The sequence below is a fragment of the Canis lupus genome, chromosome 20 (assembly GCF_048164855.1).
Source record: "Canis lupus baileyi chromosome 20, mCanLup2.hap1, whole genome shotgun sequence".
Lineage (NCBI taxonomy): Eukaryota > Metazoa > Chordata > Mammalia > Carnivora > Canidae > Canis > Canis lupus.
In genome coordinates, this window is record NC_132857.1 from 43,725,234 (window position 1) to 43,743,490 (window position 18,257).

General features: G+C 48.3%; 1 protein-coding gene across 1 annotated transcript in view; it reads right to left on the reverse strand.

Annotated features, from left to right (window-relative positions):
- The window catches only part of LCT (lactase), a 51,425-nt gene that overhangs the window by 3,822 nt on the left and 29,346 nt on the right, over positions 1-18,257 (reverse strand). The window contains exons 9-16 of the mRNA XM_072789245.1: positions 17,365-17,633; positions 12,481-12,771; positions 10,250-10,448; positions 8,731-8,933; positions 6,575-6,684; positions 4,137-4,271; positions 1,633-1,856; positions 438-665 (exon numbers count right to left, since the gene is read on the reverse strand). Of these exons, the coding sequence (XP_072645346.1) occupies positions 438-665; positions 1,633-1,856; positions 4,137-4,271; positions 6,575-6,684; positions 8,731-8,933; positions 10,250-10,448; positions 12,481-12,771; positions 17,365-17,633 (1,659 nt within the window). The remainder of the gene's footprint in view (positions 1-437; positions 666-1,632; positions 1,857-4,136; positions 4,272-6,574; positions 6,685-8,730; positions 8,934-10,249; positions 10,449-12,480; positions 12,772-17,364; positions 17,634-18,257) is intronic.

An 18,257-nucleotide genomic window follows, 5' to 3' on the forward strand; every position in this document is an offset into this window, starting at 1 on the left:
GTTTTAAAAAAAATCTCTGTCAACAATTAAAGTGGGTAACTATCTCTTTTCTATAGTAATTTATGCTTTGTCAGTCATTCAAATATTGGGCCCCTTCCATTGTACCAAGCACTAGGTTTGCAGTCATTGTATTAGATCCTCACATCAGCCTGGAAGCATGTGCCTAGTTTCTTGCCTAAGATCACACAGTTAACGGTAGCGCTGGGCCAAGACCAGACGAGGGCCTGGTTTCTAGATGTAACATTTATCCTCAGTTCCATTGTTCCAATCCTAAGAATATTTGGAGCATTCAAAGAAAATAAATATCGGTTGAAGGAAGGAAGGAAAGAGAAAATAAATACTGGAAAGGCAGGCAGTAGGGAATAAACTAGAAGAAAATAGACTGAAAAGGCCCCTCCAACCCTCTGGCTTTAGTCCCTCCCAGAGCCATGTCTCACCTTCTGGCTGGAGACAAGGGTGTGACCCTGCAGCAGGGTCAGGGAAGCCATTGCACCGGACTATAGAGGCGTAGAACTTGGCTGACGCTTTTGGGATCCGAGGCAGAGAAGGGTCTGTGTAGTTCACGAAATGCAGACCAAACTTCTCTGCAAAGCCTGTGGCCCACTCAAAATTGTCCATCAGAGTCCAAACCGTGTATCCTCGAAGGTCCACTTTATCCTGCACAGCTGCTCAAATGCAGAGGCCACAGCATTAGCTTTCTTTGTTTTATAAGACCCCATTCTGCTGACCTATAGAAGCCACACGTGCCCACAGCTCTCCCACAGTCCTGGCTTGCAGGGGAAGGGTCCTCTGTGGATGGATTTAGAGCCATCAGCATTTTTCTAGAAAGGCTCAGCCCTGAATGGGAATCAGGAACATGGGTAGACTACATTAATCCTACTGAGTCATCTGCAATCCTGTCTCCACATATTGGGATACCAGTCGGGAGAGCCTTAGAGAGTTAATGCTCCTTCATAAAGAAAAGAAGTGGCCTTTAGAAAAGATTTTCACTGGAATAGAACTTTTTTTTTTAAGATTTTATTTGACAGCGAGTATGAGCAGGGGGAGAGGTAGGCAGAGGGAAAGGGAGAAGCAGGCTCACAACCGAGCAAGAAGCCCAATGTGGAGCTCAATCCCAGGACCCTGGGATCATGGCCTGAGCCAAATGCAGATGCTTCACCGACTGAGCCACCCAGGTGCCCCGGAATAGGACTTTGTTTCTTCCCGCTGCTGCAGTGCTCACTCCGTCACTCAGCCTTACTTACAGTCCCTTGTCCTACTCCCATCCCAGGGAGTTCTGTTGAGGGTCTCAAACTTTCACGTAGGAACAGAAGACGCTACAGACAGCCCCCACAGCCTACTCCTCCTCCTCCCAGCCCCTGCCCTCAGCAGGCTGCTGCTGTTCAGGGACATTGGACATCAGGGATGATCCCACAGAGCAGATGACTCTGGCAACTGGGTTTGCTTGCTGAGCTTAAACATAGGAGGGAAAAGACTCAGTACAGCCTCAGTGAAAAACTTAAACCCAACGGGAGTGAGAAGCTGCCTTTCTTCTGACAGGGTCTCCTGTAATGCGGTACTCCCCTAACCAGGGATGTTAGGTGTTTCCAGTAGTGAAAGGTGCACACGGAGGAAGGAATGGGCCTGTCCTACCTTTCAGGGCTTCGTTGATGTAACTGCGGAGGTAGTAGATCCTTAGGGTGTCATTGAGGTCTCTTTCTCCCCGTTGGGACACTCCATTCTCTGTTACATAAATTGGGGGGTTGTTGTACTCCTCCTTCAACCAGTTCAGTATCTTCCTGAAGCCAAAAGGTGTTATCTTCAGCCAGAAGGAACCAGAGTCTGGCCAAGAGCGATCTGTGATGGAGGCGACTCCCCTACCGGTTCAAACATGAGAGATTAGTCTCAATTTGAAAATCCTGAGTCCCCTCTGCACAAAACACAAAGCAGGATTTACACTAGGAAAAGCTTTAGGTTTAGTCTAGACTTGACATTCATAACTAACCACAGAAGAGTCAGATTGTCTCATGTTCTCCCTTTTTGATTAGTTCTAGTCCTGCTGCTCAATGCTGGAGTAGCCGGGACAGGCCACCTGAGCGCTCTGCACCTCTACAGAGGCATGGTCTTGGGCACTCATGGACTGAACCCTCTGTAGGCTGTTCACAGACTGCACCGTGGGACAGTAAGTGTGAAGCGCTCTGGGATTCCCTGATCACAGTCTCCAGTGGGATAGGAGTGCTGTGTCAGGAGAGCCGAGGGCTTCTCGGAGCCAGCTACATCTAGTCACCACCACAGGTGTGGCCACAGGCACCATTTCCTACATTTAAGCTCAGCAAGCAAACCCAGATGCCAGGGTCATCTGTGTGAATACAGGGAGCATAGCATGTAGGCTGTAACCTGCTTCAAGTGCCCAAGACCTTGCGTCTCTCCAGTGATGGACCAGGACAGGGCAACAGGTTGTGCCAAATAAGTACCTGCTGGGGGAAGCACAGAAACTTGGAACATCTCCAGAAGCACTTTTTAAAAAAAATTTTTTTTTTAATTTTTTCTTAGTTAACCTACAGTGCAGTATTGGTTTCTGGAGAATTCAGTGATTTTTCACTTACATACAGCACCCAGTGCTTATCACAACGAGTGCCCCCCTTATTACCCATCACCCATCTAGCTCATCCTCCCCCCACCTCCCTCCATCACACCTCAGTTCTCTATCATTAAGAGTCTCCTGTGTTTTATTTCCTTCTCTTTTTTTTTTTAAGATTTTATTTATTTATTCATGAGACACACAGAGAGAGAGGCAGAGACACAGGCAGAGAGAGAACCAGGCTCCATGCAGGAGCCCATGTGGGACTCGATCCTGGGACTCCAGGATCATGCCCTGAGCCAAAGGTGGCGCTAAGCCGCTGAGCCACCGGGCTGCCCCCTCTCCTTTCTTTTTCTCCCCTTCGCATATGTTCATCCGTCTTCCTTCTTAAATTCCATATATGAGTGAGATCATATGGTATTTGTCTTTCTCTGCAGAATCATACATTTCAAATAAGGATCAGTTACTTAGATCTTAATGTCCAAATCCTTCAGGAAAAAAAAGTCTTATCAGTAACTTATCTTGCTCAGCTGAACTGGACAGAACATTTTGTTAAATTTAAACACAGGTTACTGGGAGACAGTGCAAGGAACCAGGAGGCAGTGAGAGCCCAGGGGGTTTTTGGACAGGGACCAGCAGGGGGAGTATTCTCCGCCCCCTCAGCAAGTCCTACTTTGGGGGTTGCAGAACACGGTGGTGGTGTAGGTGTTTGTTTTAAAAGAACCTGGACAGGGGGATCCCTGGGTGGCTCAGCAGTTTAGCATCTGCCTTCGGTCCAGGGTGTGATCCTGGAGACCCGGGATCGAGTCCTGGATCGGGCTCCCTGCATGGAGCCTGCTTCTCCCTCTGCCTGTGTCTCTGCCTCTCTGTCTCTCATGAATAAATAAAATCTTAAAAAAAAACAAGAAAGAAAGAAACAAGATAGAATATATATATATATATATATATATATATATATATATATATATATATAATTTTGGGTTTTGGTAATATATTTTTATGTATAAATATACATACATAAAGTATGTATTATGTAATTTATATAATATATATATATTTACATGTTATATTTATGAAGAGAAAGAGAGGTAGTATACCCCTACACACAGGCATACACCTCTGGGATGACACCCACGCAAGGGTTTTCTATTCTTGCTTTCTGATGTTTCCATCATGAGTGTATTTGTGTAATGCAAAAATAGTAGTTTCGCCTTTACCCTGAAAAGGGAATAAAACCCCAACTGTTTTTTATTTTGACTGAAATATATCTGATAAGTGAAACAAATGTGACAAAAGAAGAAAACCAAGGGAAGAAAGAGACTTGAAGATGTTTGACAAAAACTCCAAGCATGTCTGTCTCGGTGGGAAGTACCCTGGAAACCCTAGCTGGTGTGACTTGCAGACTCTCAAAGGTTTGCTTAGGTGATTAGGTATCTCGGGAGGGGACTTCTCTTCAGACCTCAGGATGTACGGCATCGGGAGGCAGCTTTCTGAGGCTGTGCAGTAAGAGCTGGGCAAAGGGGCACCTTGCGGTCTTCTCCAGGGATTATTCCAGGTGCCCTGTTGGCCAGCTTACCTGTCTGCATCAAAGGAGGAGATCCATGAGGCATAGTCAAGGTTGTAGGCCAGGATGGTGGTGTAGTGATTGAATCCAAAAAAGTCATAGGTGCCATTGATCCTCCTCTTCTCACTCTCCGTGAACTCCGGGAGCCTGGATGGAAGGAGCCATTTAGAGTGCAGGGCTTGAGCATCATGCTTTGGGGCAGGGGTGGGGGAGCATTCTAACCCACAGGCCTGGTGGTGACGAGGGGGGCAGCTGTCCAGAAGCAACGAGAGTCCCTCTAGCTATTGCTGAGAGCACCCGAGGCTCCTTCCACCAGACCATAAGCCTCACTTCCCTGTGTTGAGGCAGGGTCCTCTCTTCCTGTTGGCCAAGTGGAAATATAAGTGACTTTTATAAACCTTACCTCCAGGGCTACACACAGGGACCCCACGTACACACTGTACACAGACACATTTACTTCAAAAATTAACACGCAGTTTCTGATTTTGAAAATAACATCTCGGAGATACATCCCCTGAGATTAACCCTTCATGTTCACAAGGTTATAATATCTTGTAGTTTTTATTTCCATAATCTGCCCTTCCTAAGTTACTCCGTTTCTGTTGTGGTTTAGGCATGCCTCTTTTCTCCAAAGCCCATCGTTATTAGTAGGGGAACTACATTTAAAAATTTATTGATGTTAATAAATCGGTTTTACGGGACTTGGATGTTTACGCTCACATGATTTTACTACACTTTATTTTTTATTTTTTTTTTAAACATCTGATGGAGAACTTTCCACATGTAGTCTAAGTGAGGCTTTTTTACGGAATGTGACGGACATGCACTTGGGTGCAGCACCTACAGGTTCCACAGCCGGATCTCATTACGTATGTGTCCTGACAGGGACCCGGGGGCTGTTAGTTTAGGGTTGCCTGAGGATGACCCTGCTTAGACTCCGAACATTCTCATCTTGACTGAGATTTCTGCATAATTAACCTTCCCCCACTGGGGCTTCTGAAATGCTGGGAGCAAACTAAAGCCCAAACCCCTCACGCCCTCACTGTCCTGCCCAGGAGCCAGCAGTAGCTCTTTATGGCCTGTGACATCAAGGCTGAGCCCCTGTGGCCTTGCCCACCCACTATCACTGGGCCAGCCCCCCAGCTCTTAGTGGCAGGTACCCCACTCATTCCTACCAGGCCAGTGCGCACCCCCTTCCCCTCGGATGGAGCGCCCTCTGCTCTCCCACGCTCCGTTCACTGTCCCGGCCCAGCTTAACCGCCGTCCCACCTTGTCCGTGGGGTCTCCTGTCTCTACTCCGCCCGCTCTGACCTCATCTGAGTTTCTCTACATGAAGAAATCAGGGAAGAGACCCCCAAAGCGGTAAAGTTCCTCTCTTCCCCGCTGGCGTGCCGGCGGCCTGAGGAGCCAGATTTGGAAGCCCCTCCTTACGTGGACTGTACAGGGCCTGGCCCTGGCCCTGACCCGGGCACGCAGCAGGTGCTCAGGCGAGTTGTGTCGGACTAGCGTGCGGACGTGCCTGCTGGAGACCAGAGTCGGCAGTCAGACCTTACGGCACGGCCTGCGCAGCAGGACTTCCCCCAGCCGGGGCAGAGGTGCACTGTAGGGTCGGGGACTGGGTTACTGAGCCTGCGCCCCTGGGCTCCGTGAGGGGAAGCCTCACGGGCCATGTCAGGAATCCATGCCTTTAGAATTCCTTTTATCTTCCCTGTTCGTGGTGGCTTGAGTTCCTTTGGAGCTTCAGGGTTTATTCCCGTAAGGCCAGGTCGCTCTGTCTCCTACACACGCCTCTAATCCCAGCTGGAGGACTCTTGAACCGAGAATGGGCCCTGGAGTCAAGTCCAGGTTTCAGATCCCAACTCAGTCACTTCAACTGCTGGGTAATCTTGCCGTATTCTTTGTGCCTCAGTTTATTCCTCTTTAAATAGGACTAAGAGCGCCCACAGAAGGTGGATAAACGTTAGGTGTCCATGTTGCTGTTACTCCCTTGACAGGAAGAGGAGTGGGCCACAAGTAGGACTGTTTGGGTGCAACCATCACCCCCTTGCTGGCCAAATGACAAAAAGGCACATGCCTGGCAGTGACCCACCGCTACCCACATTCACACCTAGGGTGATAGTGACAGAGTAAATAAGATGATTTGAGGAACTTGTCCTTGCGTGAGGTACTGGGTTGCTAAGAAGTCGGTGCCCTTGAGACAGATTTCCTGGCTGTTCTACAGAGTAATAACGTCCCACCTACCTCTTTCGAACACCTAGCAAGGCCCTGTCCTCAGCTCAGAGCTTCACACGCACAGTCGTTCAGTGTCCCCAGCAAGCAGGGCAGCTGAGAGAGAGCAGGCCTAAAGCAGGCCTCTCCAACCCCAACGGCCACACTCTCCCCACAGCGTCCACCGGGAGCCTCCACAGACCAAACCTCCCCCTGACCTTTCCCTGGGCGCATGGACCTACCGAGACTTGGTGAGGCCGGCAGCCAGGCTCCTGTCACGGATCCGTGTCTTCATCACCTCGTTGTAATCGCCGTTCTTGAAAATAGGGTGTGCAAACCAGCCTCCCATAAACTGCAGGTGGGGTTGAGGATGACAGCGGTGGCATCAGCTAGGGGGCATTCCAGGAGGCCACAGCTTCCCGCCCAAAAGTCCGTGACCTCAGAACCACCCCCTCCTCCCACCCCCACCCCCTCTTAAACTCGCCATCTCCTCACGGCTTAAATGCCCACAGGCCCCATCTGCTGTGGCTGGGAAGGGCAGGGCTGCATCTTCAACCCCTGCAGATCAAAAGGAGGCGCTGAGGACTGCCTCGGACTCCAGAGGTGCTGCCTGGCTGCCCTTGCTGGGGGCCCACGAGAAACTGGGAGAGACCAGAAGCCTCTAGGCTGTGGGTTTCCTCTTACCACAAAGCAGATCCTTCCCCATCATCCTAGGGATCAACCAGAACTTTCTGTGGAGGGCGAGTTGGAAGGCTTTCCTGGCTGCTCAAGGCAAAGGGTGATTGTTCATGGGCTCTGGATTCACAGTCAATCCAACTTTTGGGGAACTTTTCAAGCTATGTTCTTGAACGGGGTCTAGGCCATTCTTACCTTTAGGGAGGACATGTGGCGCCCAGGTGCTATGATGCTGGGGTCCTGAGGCTTTTTCGGTCTCTCCCCCTCCCCCCCTTCCCTGCTGGCTGATGCCTGAAATGTGGGCTGAGGGTAGCCTCTCAGGAGGCTTTGGAACACACACACCCTGGCAAAAGAGGCTTTGCACACTTGAGGTAGCAGAGTGCTCCTTCCTGTGGTAGCTGGTTTTAGGGTATGTGTGTCTCATGACTCTGGGCCGCAGTTTCACAGTTCAACAACTGGCTCATTCTAATGAGATTAGAGCCTAACATTTCCTGAGTTTTGGGGTTTTGATTTCAGGAAAATTATTGCTCGAATTTACCAGTTCTGTGAGGCTAAAATGAGAGATGCATTATTTTTGTTCTAAGACTTAGAACAGTGGACTGACAAATGGGAAAATTAAGCTCTTATTTGCTTTCATTAATTTGATCACTGTTACCAAGTTCTGTGAAGTCTGGCAAACTAAGACCCATGTTGTCCCCTCAGAATGCCGCTGTCGTCAAGCTCCTCCACAGAGCCTTTTAAAAGTGGGGGCCAGTGAAGAGAGAGAGGCCCTTGGCTTTCTTTTCTAAAGATGCTGAAGCACCAGAGAGGGTGCTTTCTAACCCTGTCAGAGACTCTAGCAAGAGCCAGGGAAATGCTGAACCCTGACAACGGCCTTGCTTTTTTCTCCTCATGTCAGGGCCTCACACTGAAGAAAGGATCGGCCATTTTGTTGGCATCCGGTTTCTAGTGACTCTACTTTTTTCCTTTTATTAAAGATTTATTTATTTTAGAGAGAATGTGAGCATCAATGGGGGGGAAGGACAGAGGGAAAAGGAGAATCTTAAGCAAACTCCATGCTGAGCATGGAGCCCCATGCAGAGCTTGATCTGACAACCTTGAGGTCATGACCTGAGCCGAAATCAAGAGCTGGACGCTTAAGCAACTGGGCCACCCAGGTGCCCCGTGACTCTTACTTTCAAGGAGCAAAATTCCATGACCAAAGATGCATGTAAAGATGTTAAACTCACAGAATTGGAAAATTATGGGCACTAATGAGTTTCACAGATCTAAAGGCCCCCCAACTCAAGGAATTCTTAGGGTGAATAAATAAAATTAGATGGTGACACCTACAGGTGGGTGAAGTGGGACACTGCAGCCCAGCTCTCTCAGCTACTATAGTCAAATAGGAGACTGAAGAGATGGAATTCCTGTTCGTCAGCTCCAAGCCAGCATTTTATGCAGCAAGGGCTATACATAAAATGATTTTTAAGATTTAAAAGAAAACTCAACCCCAAAGAACTTGGATCACAGCTGACCTGTGATATAGATAGGTCGTCTCTGCTTCATAGATGAGAAAACTAATGTATAAAAATGTTTAGGTGATTTTTCACAAAATCAGGTAATAGCAAAACAGGGTCTTGAACCTAAATCTTTGTTTTGCAATCTAATTCCATTTCCATTAGCTCATGACAGGAAGGAGAAACAGGCAAGCGTATTAACAAAGCCCAGGGGAGAAACAGACCTGAACGTATCTCCTGGCTGCTTCCACATCCTGCTGGTTAGAGGGGTCTCTGGGCTCAGCCCAGTCACTGCTGATGGTGATGGAAATCACGCCACCTTGACTGGCCCGGTACACGTCGTTGTACAGGTGCCAGGCCTCAGCGTGAGCCTTTATTAGGTTGTGGCCAACAACGTAGGGGGCAGTGCCAGGCCTAAAGGAGATTCCTGGAAATGCACACATGGATGTCAACAAGGAATGAACACGGCCAAGAAAATCACTCTCTCCCCACAGACGGCTTCTACGTTTGAAAGAGTGTAGATTTCGGTGTTAGGAGGAAGGGAATTGAAATCCTTCACTTGTTTCTAGCTGGCTAACTTTGGGTAATTCAGTCTTTCAGTTTCCTCCTTGCAAAGTGAGCAATAAGAAAGTTGTTGTGAGAAGGCAAGGAGACTGTGTATGTGAAGCACCTAGCAGCACTGTGTCTGGTGAGAAGATACTCGGTAAATGTTGGTTTCTGTAACCTTCTCAAAGAATGGCTCCTACATCTCAGGCCGGTTTCCCAGCAGAGTACGTGCCTTGGGAGTTTGACATCCTGGCGCGCTCTGGGGAACCTACAGTGGAAGTAAGGGTTGGAGAATTCAGCTGGTAGAAGCAGCTGACACAGACTCCTTGAGAGCGTACATCGTGAGACAGGTCAGCTCTCACGTACTGAAGGAAGTTGAAGGAATGGTAAACCAAAGCACCAGCCGAGGACCAATGGGAGATAAATGTAACAATCTGTGGCTCTTTCCAGCATTTACATGGGATCCCAAGGAATCATGTGAACGCAGATTCACTCTTCTGCTCAGAACTAGAGAAAAGGTGAACTGGATGGTTCTAAAGGGACAAGGACAGATCCACAATCCCTGATTCAAAACTCTTAGGAAAAAAAAAAAAAAAAAAAACCTTTAGGGTCCATGTGGTCTGGAAGTACAAGAGTTTTGTGTGTTAGAAAAGTACTAAGTTGCACGTAACATATTTACACATCACAGCACCCAGGACAGCTCTCTGTAATCAAGGACCGGAACGTGCCTGCAGCAGAAACGTCCACACTAAGTGAGATAATGCCCATAAGCAGCCTCGTATCGGTTCAAGTCAGGATGAGCTCAGGTCAGCCAAATCCATTATTGGAAACGTTTGGATTTTGAAGTTGCAGAAAACACAGTGTGGACCTATACAGTCTGATGGCTCATCCTTTCCTACCTCGGTTAGTCCCGGTCTCCGATCTCAGGGAGCTTCCCATCTGAGGCGGGCCAAAAAAGCACAAAGAAATGAAGCCATTTGGACATACCAAGATGTAAAATCCACGTTTAGGAAAAAGCGGTGCCAGAAGGGGCACGCTGCTGCCTGTCAGGCAGCCTTGAATAAGCGGCAGGGATTCCGAGGCACTGCCATGGAGCTTTCCTGGCCTCCTCTTCCAGTGCCACCTGGATTTCAAGTCTTAGTGGGGCTGAGGATGCCACGCTCCAAAGAGCTGACAAGTGGAGCCTGGGCCCCTTACCTGGAGCTGCTGTCCCGTAGCCATAGCCCTGGGTTGCGATGACAAAGGGCTCATTCAGAGTGATCCAGAACTTCACCTTGTCCCCCAGCCTCTGGAAGAGCACGTCTGCATACTCTTTAAAGCGCTGCACAATGGTCTCATTCTCCCAGCCCCCAACATCCTGGAGTGCCTGGGGCAGGTCCCAGTGGTAAATGGTCACCTGTGGAAAAAGCAAGACCCGCAGTTCCATCAGTCTCCTTTCACGGGAACTCACGGGTCCTGTAAGCACCAGCACAGATGCTACCAACGCAGAGAATGAAAAGGCAAAACAGCTCACAGGTTCGGGGGCGGGAGTGGGGGGGGCGGAGTGGCAGGGACAGCAGTGCTGGTGTGTGGGAGTCACATCTGGGTCTGAGAAGCCTGGTTTGAGTCCCGGCTCTGCCACCTATGAGCCGTGTGACCCTGGCTCAGGCACTAAGATGTGCACGCACGTCATGGAATTCTTGTGGGGCCTGCGTCACGTAGCAGAGCCCGTGACAAGTGGCTGACACCGGGCAGCTCTTCAGTGTTGCCTCGGTGGTCGTCAGGAATTAGAAACGCCAGCGCTCCAGAACCCGCCTGGGTAGGCTGCTGAGCGCTGAGGCTCTGAGGCTCGAGGAGGAGCGTGGAGGTGTTTTGCTTATAAAGGGGGGACACCCCGGAAACATCATCCAGTGTATCTGGAGGTTCTTCCTGTGGAGCCGGGAATACCTTGCTGGAGGCGGCTCCCTGGCCATATCCACGTCACCCTTCCTGCCTCCTGGCCTTCCCCTTGATGACCTCACACACCCCCATGTGGGCTAAGCCTGGTCTCCACTGGGCCACTAACCATCTTCAGCCCAGACACAGTCTCCCTTTACATGGCAGACCCTTCCCCGGCCCACGTATCCATTCAGACTCTCCTCTCTATTCTTTTTTTTCTTTTTTTTTTTTAAGATTTTATTTATTTATTCATGAGAGAGAGAGAGACAGGCAGAGGGAGAAGCAGGCTCCATGCAGAGAGCCCGATGCAGGACTCGATCCCAGGTCTCCAGGATCAGGCCCTGGGCCCAAGGCAGGCGCTAAACCGCCGAGCCACCCAGGGATCCCCTCTCCTCTCTATTCAAGACCCACACCTCCCTGAAGCTTTCCGTGCCCAACGCTTTCCCTTTCCAAGCGTCTCAATGCCCTCAAAGACTGTTCCACTGTTGGCCCTGAGCTATGTGCTCTCTGATGTTCTGAACTGTGTGTGATGAAGTTCATTGTCCGCTGAGACCGTGGGGTCCTGCAGGCAGCCACCTGGCCATGTTCTCTCTCCGCATTCAGTGTAAGAAGTGCTGCATGGCTGGTTCGCTCCTGCAATGTTATCAGTATGAGGGAAGAAGTCCAGAGAGCACTTTATTTAGGGGGGAAAATAGTAACATGGAGATGACATTCTGGCCGCAGTATGTAATCGCAGCCAGAGGAGCAGGGGAAACGCCGAGCTTCACAGAACCGTGCCCTCCAGTGCTTTACCACATATGGCCCAGGTGAAGAGGAAAAGTGTTCTTAGGCTCCCAATTTTAAAATTTTGGTGAGAGCAAAGTAAGCTCACAAGTGAGCATAATAACTAGCTGAAACACACACACCCTTTAGCTGCAGTAATTCTGCTCCTAGGACTACAGGCTATTTAACCCATGTGAAATTACATATGTCTGTGATTACTCAATGCACTCGTGGTTAAAATGGCAAAAGACTGGGAACATCACAGGGAAGAGTTGACAAACAGGAAAGAAAGTAGGGTACAAATAGAATTCCATATGACTTTAAAAGAAAAAAGAATCAACGAGGAGATATGGATATGGAAATATATGTCAGCAATACTGTTAAATAAAAGCAAATAGGCTTTTAAAACTGCATGTATGTCACCAGTATGAAAAAAGAGGAGGAAGGGAACAAACATGCACACATGTAGACATTTCCTGGCTAATCTATGCAAAAGAAGGACATGGGAACCTAGCAAACTTGGCTGCCTTGAGGCAGGGGAACTGGCTGGCTGGGGGTCAGAGATGGAAGGAAAATCATCACTGTGGACTCTCACACTTTTTAAATTCTGCACCATGTGAATTTACTGACAGCTCAAAAATTGAATCTGAAAACAGCATTTTGTTTTTGTAACATGGAGCTCCCTGGCCCAGCAGGCCCCACCCCCACCATTTGGACTTGACCAAGGCCTGACTGGGGCCCGACTTCACCTGGGGCTTGATATTGGCGGCCAGCAGAGCGTCGATGAGCCGCACATAGTAGTTGAGGCCTGCTTCATTGACGTACTTGTTGGTTCCATCTGGGAGGACACGAGACCAGGAGACAGAGAAGCGGTAGTGGGACACACCCAGGTTCTGCAGGGCGACCACGTCCTCAGCAATCTTGTGATAACTGTCACAGGCCACATCTCCATTGTCATCATTCCCAATCTTCAGTGGTGTGTGAGAAAACGTGTCCCAAATACTGAGTCCTTTGCCATCTGCTCTCCATGCACCTTCAACCTCAAGGGGACAAGACATGGTCTAGGTTATTATGCTGTCAAGCCCTCCCAAGTTCCTTTGTCAACAAGGGAGTCGTGAATCAGGATGCAGGTCAGCGCTACCTCTGGGAAACTTCTCTAGCCACCCTCTGATTTCCGAATTCCTACAACTTTCTGTACACACTTTCTGTCCATCCTGGCACTGTCTCTCTGCATCACACTGTTACGAAAGTGCCGACTGACTTCCAGGATATTGTGTCTTTCATCTTGGTGTCCCAGCACTTAACACAGCAGTGTCTGGTGTATGGCAGGTGCTCACTGAAAGTCTGAATGAACAATTGCACATACCTCCACCCCCAATCATGGTCAAACAAATACCAGTGATGCCAGGAGTGGAAGCAGAATTTCTAATCAGGACCTTTATCACCGTTTCTGTGCCTCCTTTACTCTTCCCACCTACCTTATACAGAAAGTGACCATAAGCCACTGGGCAAATGCTTACTTACAGACTTAGGTAATGTGATACATACAAGTTCTAGTATTTAATTTTTCTATTTTTTATTTATTTTGGAAACAGCAAGTGTGCACAAGCAGGGGTGGGGAGAGGGGCCGAGGGAAAGGGAAAGAGAATCCCAAGCAGACTCCCACCAAGCAAGGCACCTGACTCAGGGCTCCATCCCACAACCTTGAGATCATGACCTGAGCCAAAAATCAAGAGTCAATGTTTAACTGACTGGGCCACCCAGGTGCCCCTATTTTACTTTAAAGCACTACAGCACATATGCTGTGATATTATGTAACTGGATGCAGCTAAGGTAGTGTTGGCATCCCAAGAACACACGCCCAGGCTTGGCCTGCACAGCCTCCATGCAAGTGGCAGGTCCCGGGCCAGCAGGCATGCACCAGTGCATGAGATAGCTTTGGTGGCAACGAGATTAGTTAATGCAGGGGGATGGAGAAAATAAGTGACAATGGTGAGGCTATTAGGAACTAGATTTTTTGCCATTAGAGAAAGGAGATACAAATACGGGTAACGGGAAGGCTAGCATGAAGCCTGTGGAGTTGGATTGGAATTGGACATTGGTATGAAGTCTTTTTTTTTCCAATCTACATAGAGCTGGGGTGGATGTAGAAATACATATAAGTGCACATGTGTTTGTGCACGTGTACACACATGTATTTCCTGGATCTGTCTACTGTGAGGGCTGAGGAATGCTGACACCCCAGTAGCAGTGAGCACACCTAGCAGTTAGCCTTCAGTTTCTAAATGCTCCTGTCCAGGAGAAGAGGCCAGGGCTCATTAGAGAAAGGGAGGGTTACAGGGCTCGGGCAGTAAAGGTCCAAGATGATCCTGGAACATTCTGTACCAGAATGAACTAAGGAAGTGACCAAAGAATTATAGGCCATGTGAAAAGGACACAGGATCTGGCTAAAAGGCACTCTCCATGGTAAAATGTGGAAAAATGTGAACATCTGAATACCTAATAATAGCAGAAGTATAACTCATTGAATAAAATAGGACTCCATGAGGCCATACTGATGCATATTTATATAATATGAATAAATAGAAAAGCCAGAGCTTGACCTTTTTGTTGAATGCCACTTAACAAACACAAGAGGAATAATGAAATGAGAAAATCACCATTCGTCAGCGATCACAGTAATAACCAATTCAGGCAAAAATTATCAACAGTTGTTAGAACTAGTGGGTAAAATTTGATGAGGAATAGGTTATAGAGTATCCAAGTAGTTTGCCACAAAATACTTATTATAACTACAAAAAACTTACTAATCTTATGATAGAGAAACCTGGCAAATACTTTCTCATTCAAGGAATGAAATCTGTTTCATATACATACTATATGTGTGTGTGTGTGTGTGTGTGTACACACGTATATATACTATATATGTATAAACACACGGAAAATAAGGCAAATGGTAAAATTTTAACAGTTGACAAATATGAGGAAAGAATACATAGGAGTCCTCTACTATTTTTGCAACTTTCCTGTATGTTAAAAGATTTCCAAATAAAAAGGTTTTAAAAAGAACGCATGATCAGGGCCGCCAAGGTGGCAAAGCAGGTTAAGCATCTGACTCTTGGTTTTGGCTCAGGTCATGATCTCAGGGTTGTGGGATCGACAACGTGAAGTCTGCTTACGATGGTCTCTCCTGCTCCCTCTTCTCACCGCGCCCCCCGCCCAGTGCTCACTCGTTTCTCTAAAATAAATAAATAAATCTTAGAAAAAGAGAAAAAGTGAACAATCAGGCTGTGTCTAATCAGGAAGTCCACACTATAAGCACGTCTCATTAATTCTTGCTTCATACGTGACACTTTGCTGATTAGACAAGTTAATATCACAAATGGTGACAATCATGCCTGCTGACTGCCTGATGAATAGAAATGGGTGCTTGCTGATGCCAGTTTACTCACTCAAGATGTGGGCTGGCCCAAAGCTTTTCAAGACACTCCTTTCCTCGCATGGACAGGGCTTAAGAGTCCTACAGGGTCTGAAACCTGTGCCGGAGAATACATTCCTAACCCTTCCTGTGTCCAGCCATGAACTTGTGGGGCAGTGGTTCTCACCCAGGGCCTATTTATTTTGTCCCTGAAGAGACATTTAGCAATGACTGGCAACATTTTTAACTGTTACAGCTTGGGGAGGAATCTACTGACCTCTAGTGGGTACAGAGCAGGGATGCTACTAATCACCCCGCAGCGCAGAGGAAAGCCTCGCAAAAAGGAATTATCCATGCAAATGTCAATCAGGCCAAAGTGGAGAAAACCCTGTACAGTGGATTCTGTTGGCATGAAGTAAGAGTAAGAGAATGGGGTGCCCGAAATCCTGGCATTTCCTGGAGTGATTCTTTCACTCAAGGTGTCGGCCAGGATACGTGAATAGTCTTTGTATCTGTGCATTTATTTTTTTTTCTGTGCATTAGCAATGTCCAGATTTCACAGAGGAAGACATACACATGGCCAACAAGCATGTGAGAAAATGCTCTGCATCACTTGCCATCAGGGAAATACAAATCAAAACCACAATGAGATACCACCTCACACCAGTGAGAATGGTGAACATTAACAAGACAGGAAACCACAAATGTTGGAGAGGATGCGGAGAAAGGGGAACCCTCTTGCACTGTTGGTGGGAATGTGAACTGGTGCAGCCACTTTGGAAAACTGTGTGGAGGTTCCTCAAAGAGTTAAAAATAGACCTGCCCTACGACCCAGCAATTGCACTGCTGGGGATTGACCCCAAAGATACAGATGCAGTGAAACGCCAGGACACCTGCACCCCGATGTTTCTAGCAGCGATGTCCACAATAGCCAAACTGTGGAAGGAGCCTCGGTGTCCATCCACAGATGAAGGGATAAAGAAGATGTGGTCTATGTATACAATGGAATGTTCCTCAGCCATCAGAAAGGATAAATACCCACCATTTGCTTTGACATGGATGGAACTGGAGGGTATTATGCTGAGTGAAATGAGTCAGTCGGAGAAGGACAAACACTATATGGTCTCATTCATTTGGGGAGTATAAAAAATAGTGAAAGGGATTAAAGGGGAAAGGAGAGAAAATGGGTGGGAAATATCAGAGAGGGAGACAGAACATGAGAGACTCCTAACTGAGAAACAAACTAGGGGTGGTGGAAGGGGAGGTGGGTGGGGGGTTGGGGTGACTGGGTGACAGGCACTGAGGGGGGCACTTGATGGGATGAGCACTGGGTGTTATGCTATATGTTGGAAAATTGAACTCCAATGAAAAAAATAAAAATAAAAAAATAAAGTAGAAAATGTAATAAAAAAGGGGGATCTCTCCCCTGCATCTAAAAATGACCCCAATGTCCAGATGGCAGAATGTGGTCTGAGACTTCATGGCAACCCAGCAGCGCGGTCTGGGACGAGCCAACCCTCACCCGCCTCGGATACATCAGCAGCTCTAGCTGGCTAGAAAACACCCCCGGCTGCGCACACCGAGTCAGGTCAGCTCACAGCACTGACCCCAACCAGGTTCCACGAGAGCGCACAGAGCACCCCCTCCTGCCTCAAAGGAAATAAACGGAGGCAGAGGATACAAAGCGGGGACTCCCCACTAACTGCCTGGGCCAGTCACTCTGCTTTTTACCTTTTGCTTTTCTGGGAAAAAGCATAACCCCTATATCTTCTGTATGAGTGAGTTTGGTTTGGCGTGCGTCAGCTAGCAACGTGATGCCGTCAGGACACCGAGACTAGCCCAGGCCCACGTGACAGCCATTTTGAGCAAACTGCCTGCTTGGAAGGGACTAGGTAAGAAATAGACCTATTCCAGCAGAGAATCTTCCTGTTTGCACGTCGCTGCCTAAGTGTTCGTGCCCAGATTCACCTGCTCCATCTCGCCTGCCAACACCTGTCTCAGCATGGCCCTCGAAACCCCGCTGGTCTGCCTGAATTTGGGGATGTGAAGAAACGGGGCTGAAGGAAGAGGGCCTCCCAGACCCCCTGCACGGCATCTATACTTCCCTCCCCAGGGCTGTGAGAAGCCCGTGTCCCTGCCCTCCCAGCCCCGAGCCAACAGCCTGGCACGTAATAGGTACGCAACACATGTTGCTGAACTGCCCTGGACTTCTCACCTGATACGCAGCAGTGGCTGCACTCCAGATGAAGCCCTCGGGAAAATGTCCATAGAGAAACTCATCTTCCTTGGGCAGCGGCATGCCGTTGTTGGTGATGACCTCTGTGTAGTACCTGGCGGAGGCTCTTGCCGTGCGAGGCCTATTTCTGTTGTTGAAATCAACATGGTACAGTCCAAACTTGACTGTGTAGCCATTCAGCCACTCAAAGTTGTCCATCAGAGACCACGCAGAATATCCTCGAAGGTCTACGCCGTCAAGTCTATAGGCTGGGAACATTCCAAAGGGAGCAGAGAAGAGCTTTACACCAGGAGGGTGAGGTCCCCAAGAAGCCCGGCCAAGACTAGCATCTCACTCAAGACAATAGCCTCAACCATTAACCTGTGCACACAGCTAATGTGTGCCCAGACAGACAAGTCACCTTGTCCTTTTTGCCAGCACTGGTGCCCTCATAGCAATAATTAATGACTGATCTTTGCAAAATCATATTCTTTTTTGGGGTAAAGGGACATATCTCAAATCAAGACTCTCAGCGCACTTTAGAAGTTAAACATACAAATGTGAATTAGAGAAGGGTTTCTTGTTCTGGAGTTCATGGAACTCACCAGAATATAAGCTCCCCATCCTTTTGTTCACTGCTCTTAGGATAGAACTTGTCACATAGTGGTTGCTCAATAAGGAACGGATGGACCCACGAAAATTCTCTGTATGCCTGGGAAGATGACCACATCCTTTTTCCAGTTTCCAAAGGGATACGTAACCCCAGATGGGAAAAGAATTATGGAGTTAGGGCCAAAGAGAGACTTGTCAATGGTGTGTAGCCCACTCTGTCAAACCATGTCAGGCACATGACATATGGCTGCTGAAGATTCTGTAAGGGGGATAGGAATTCT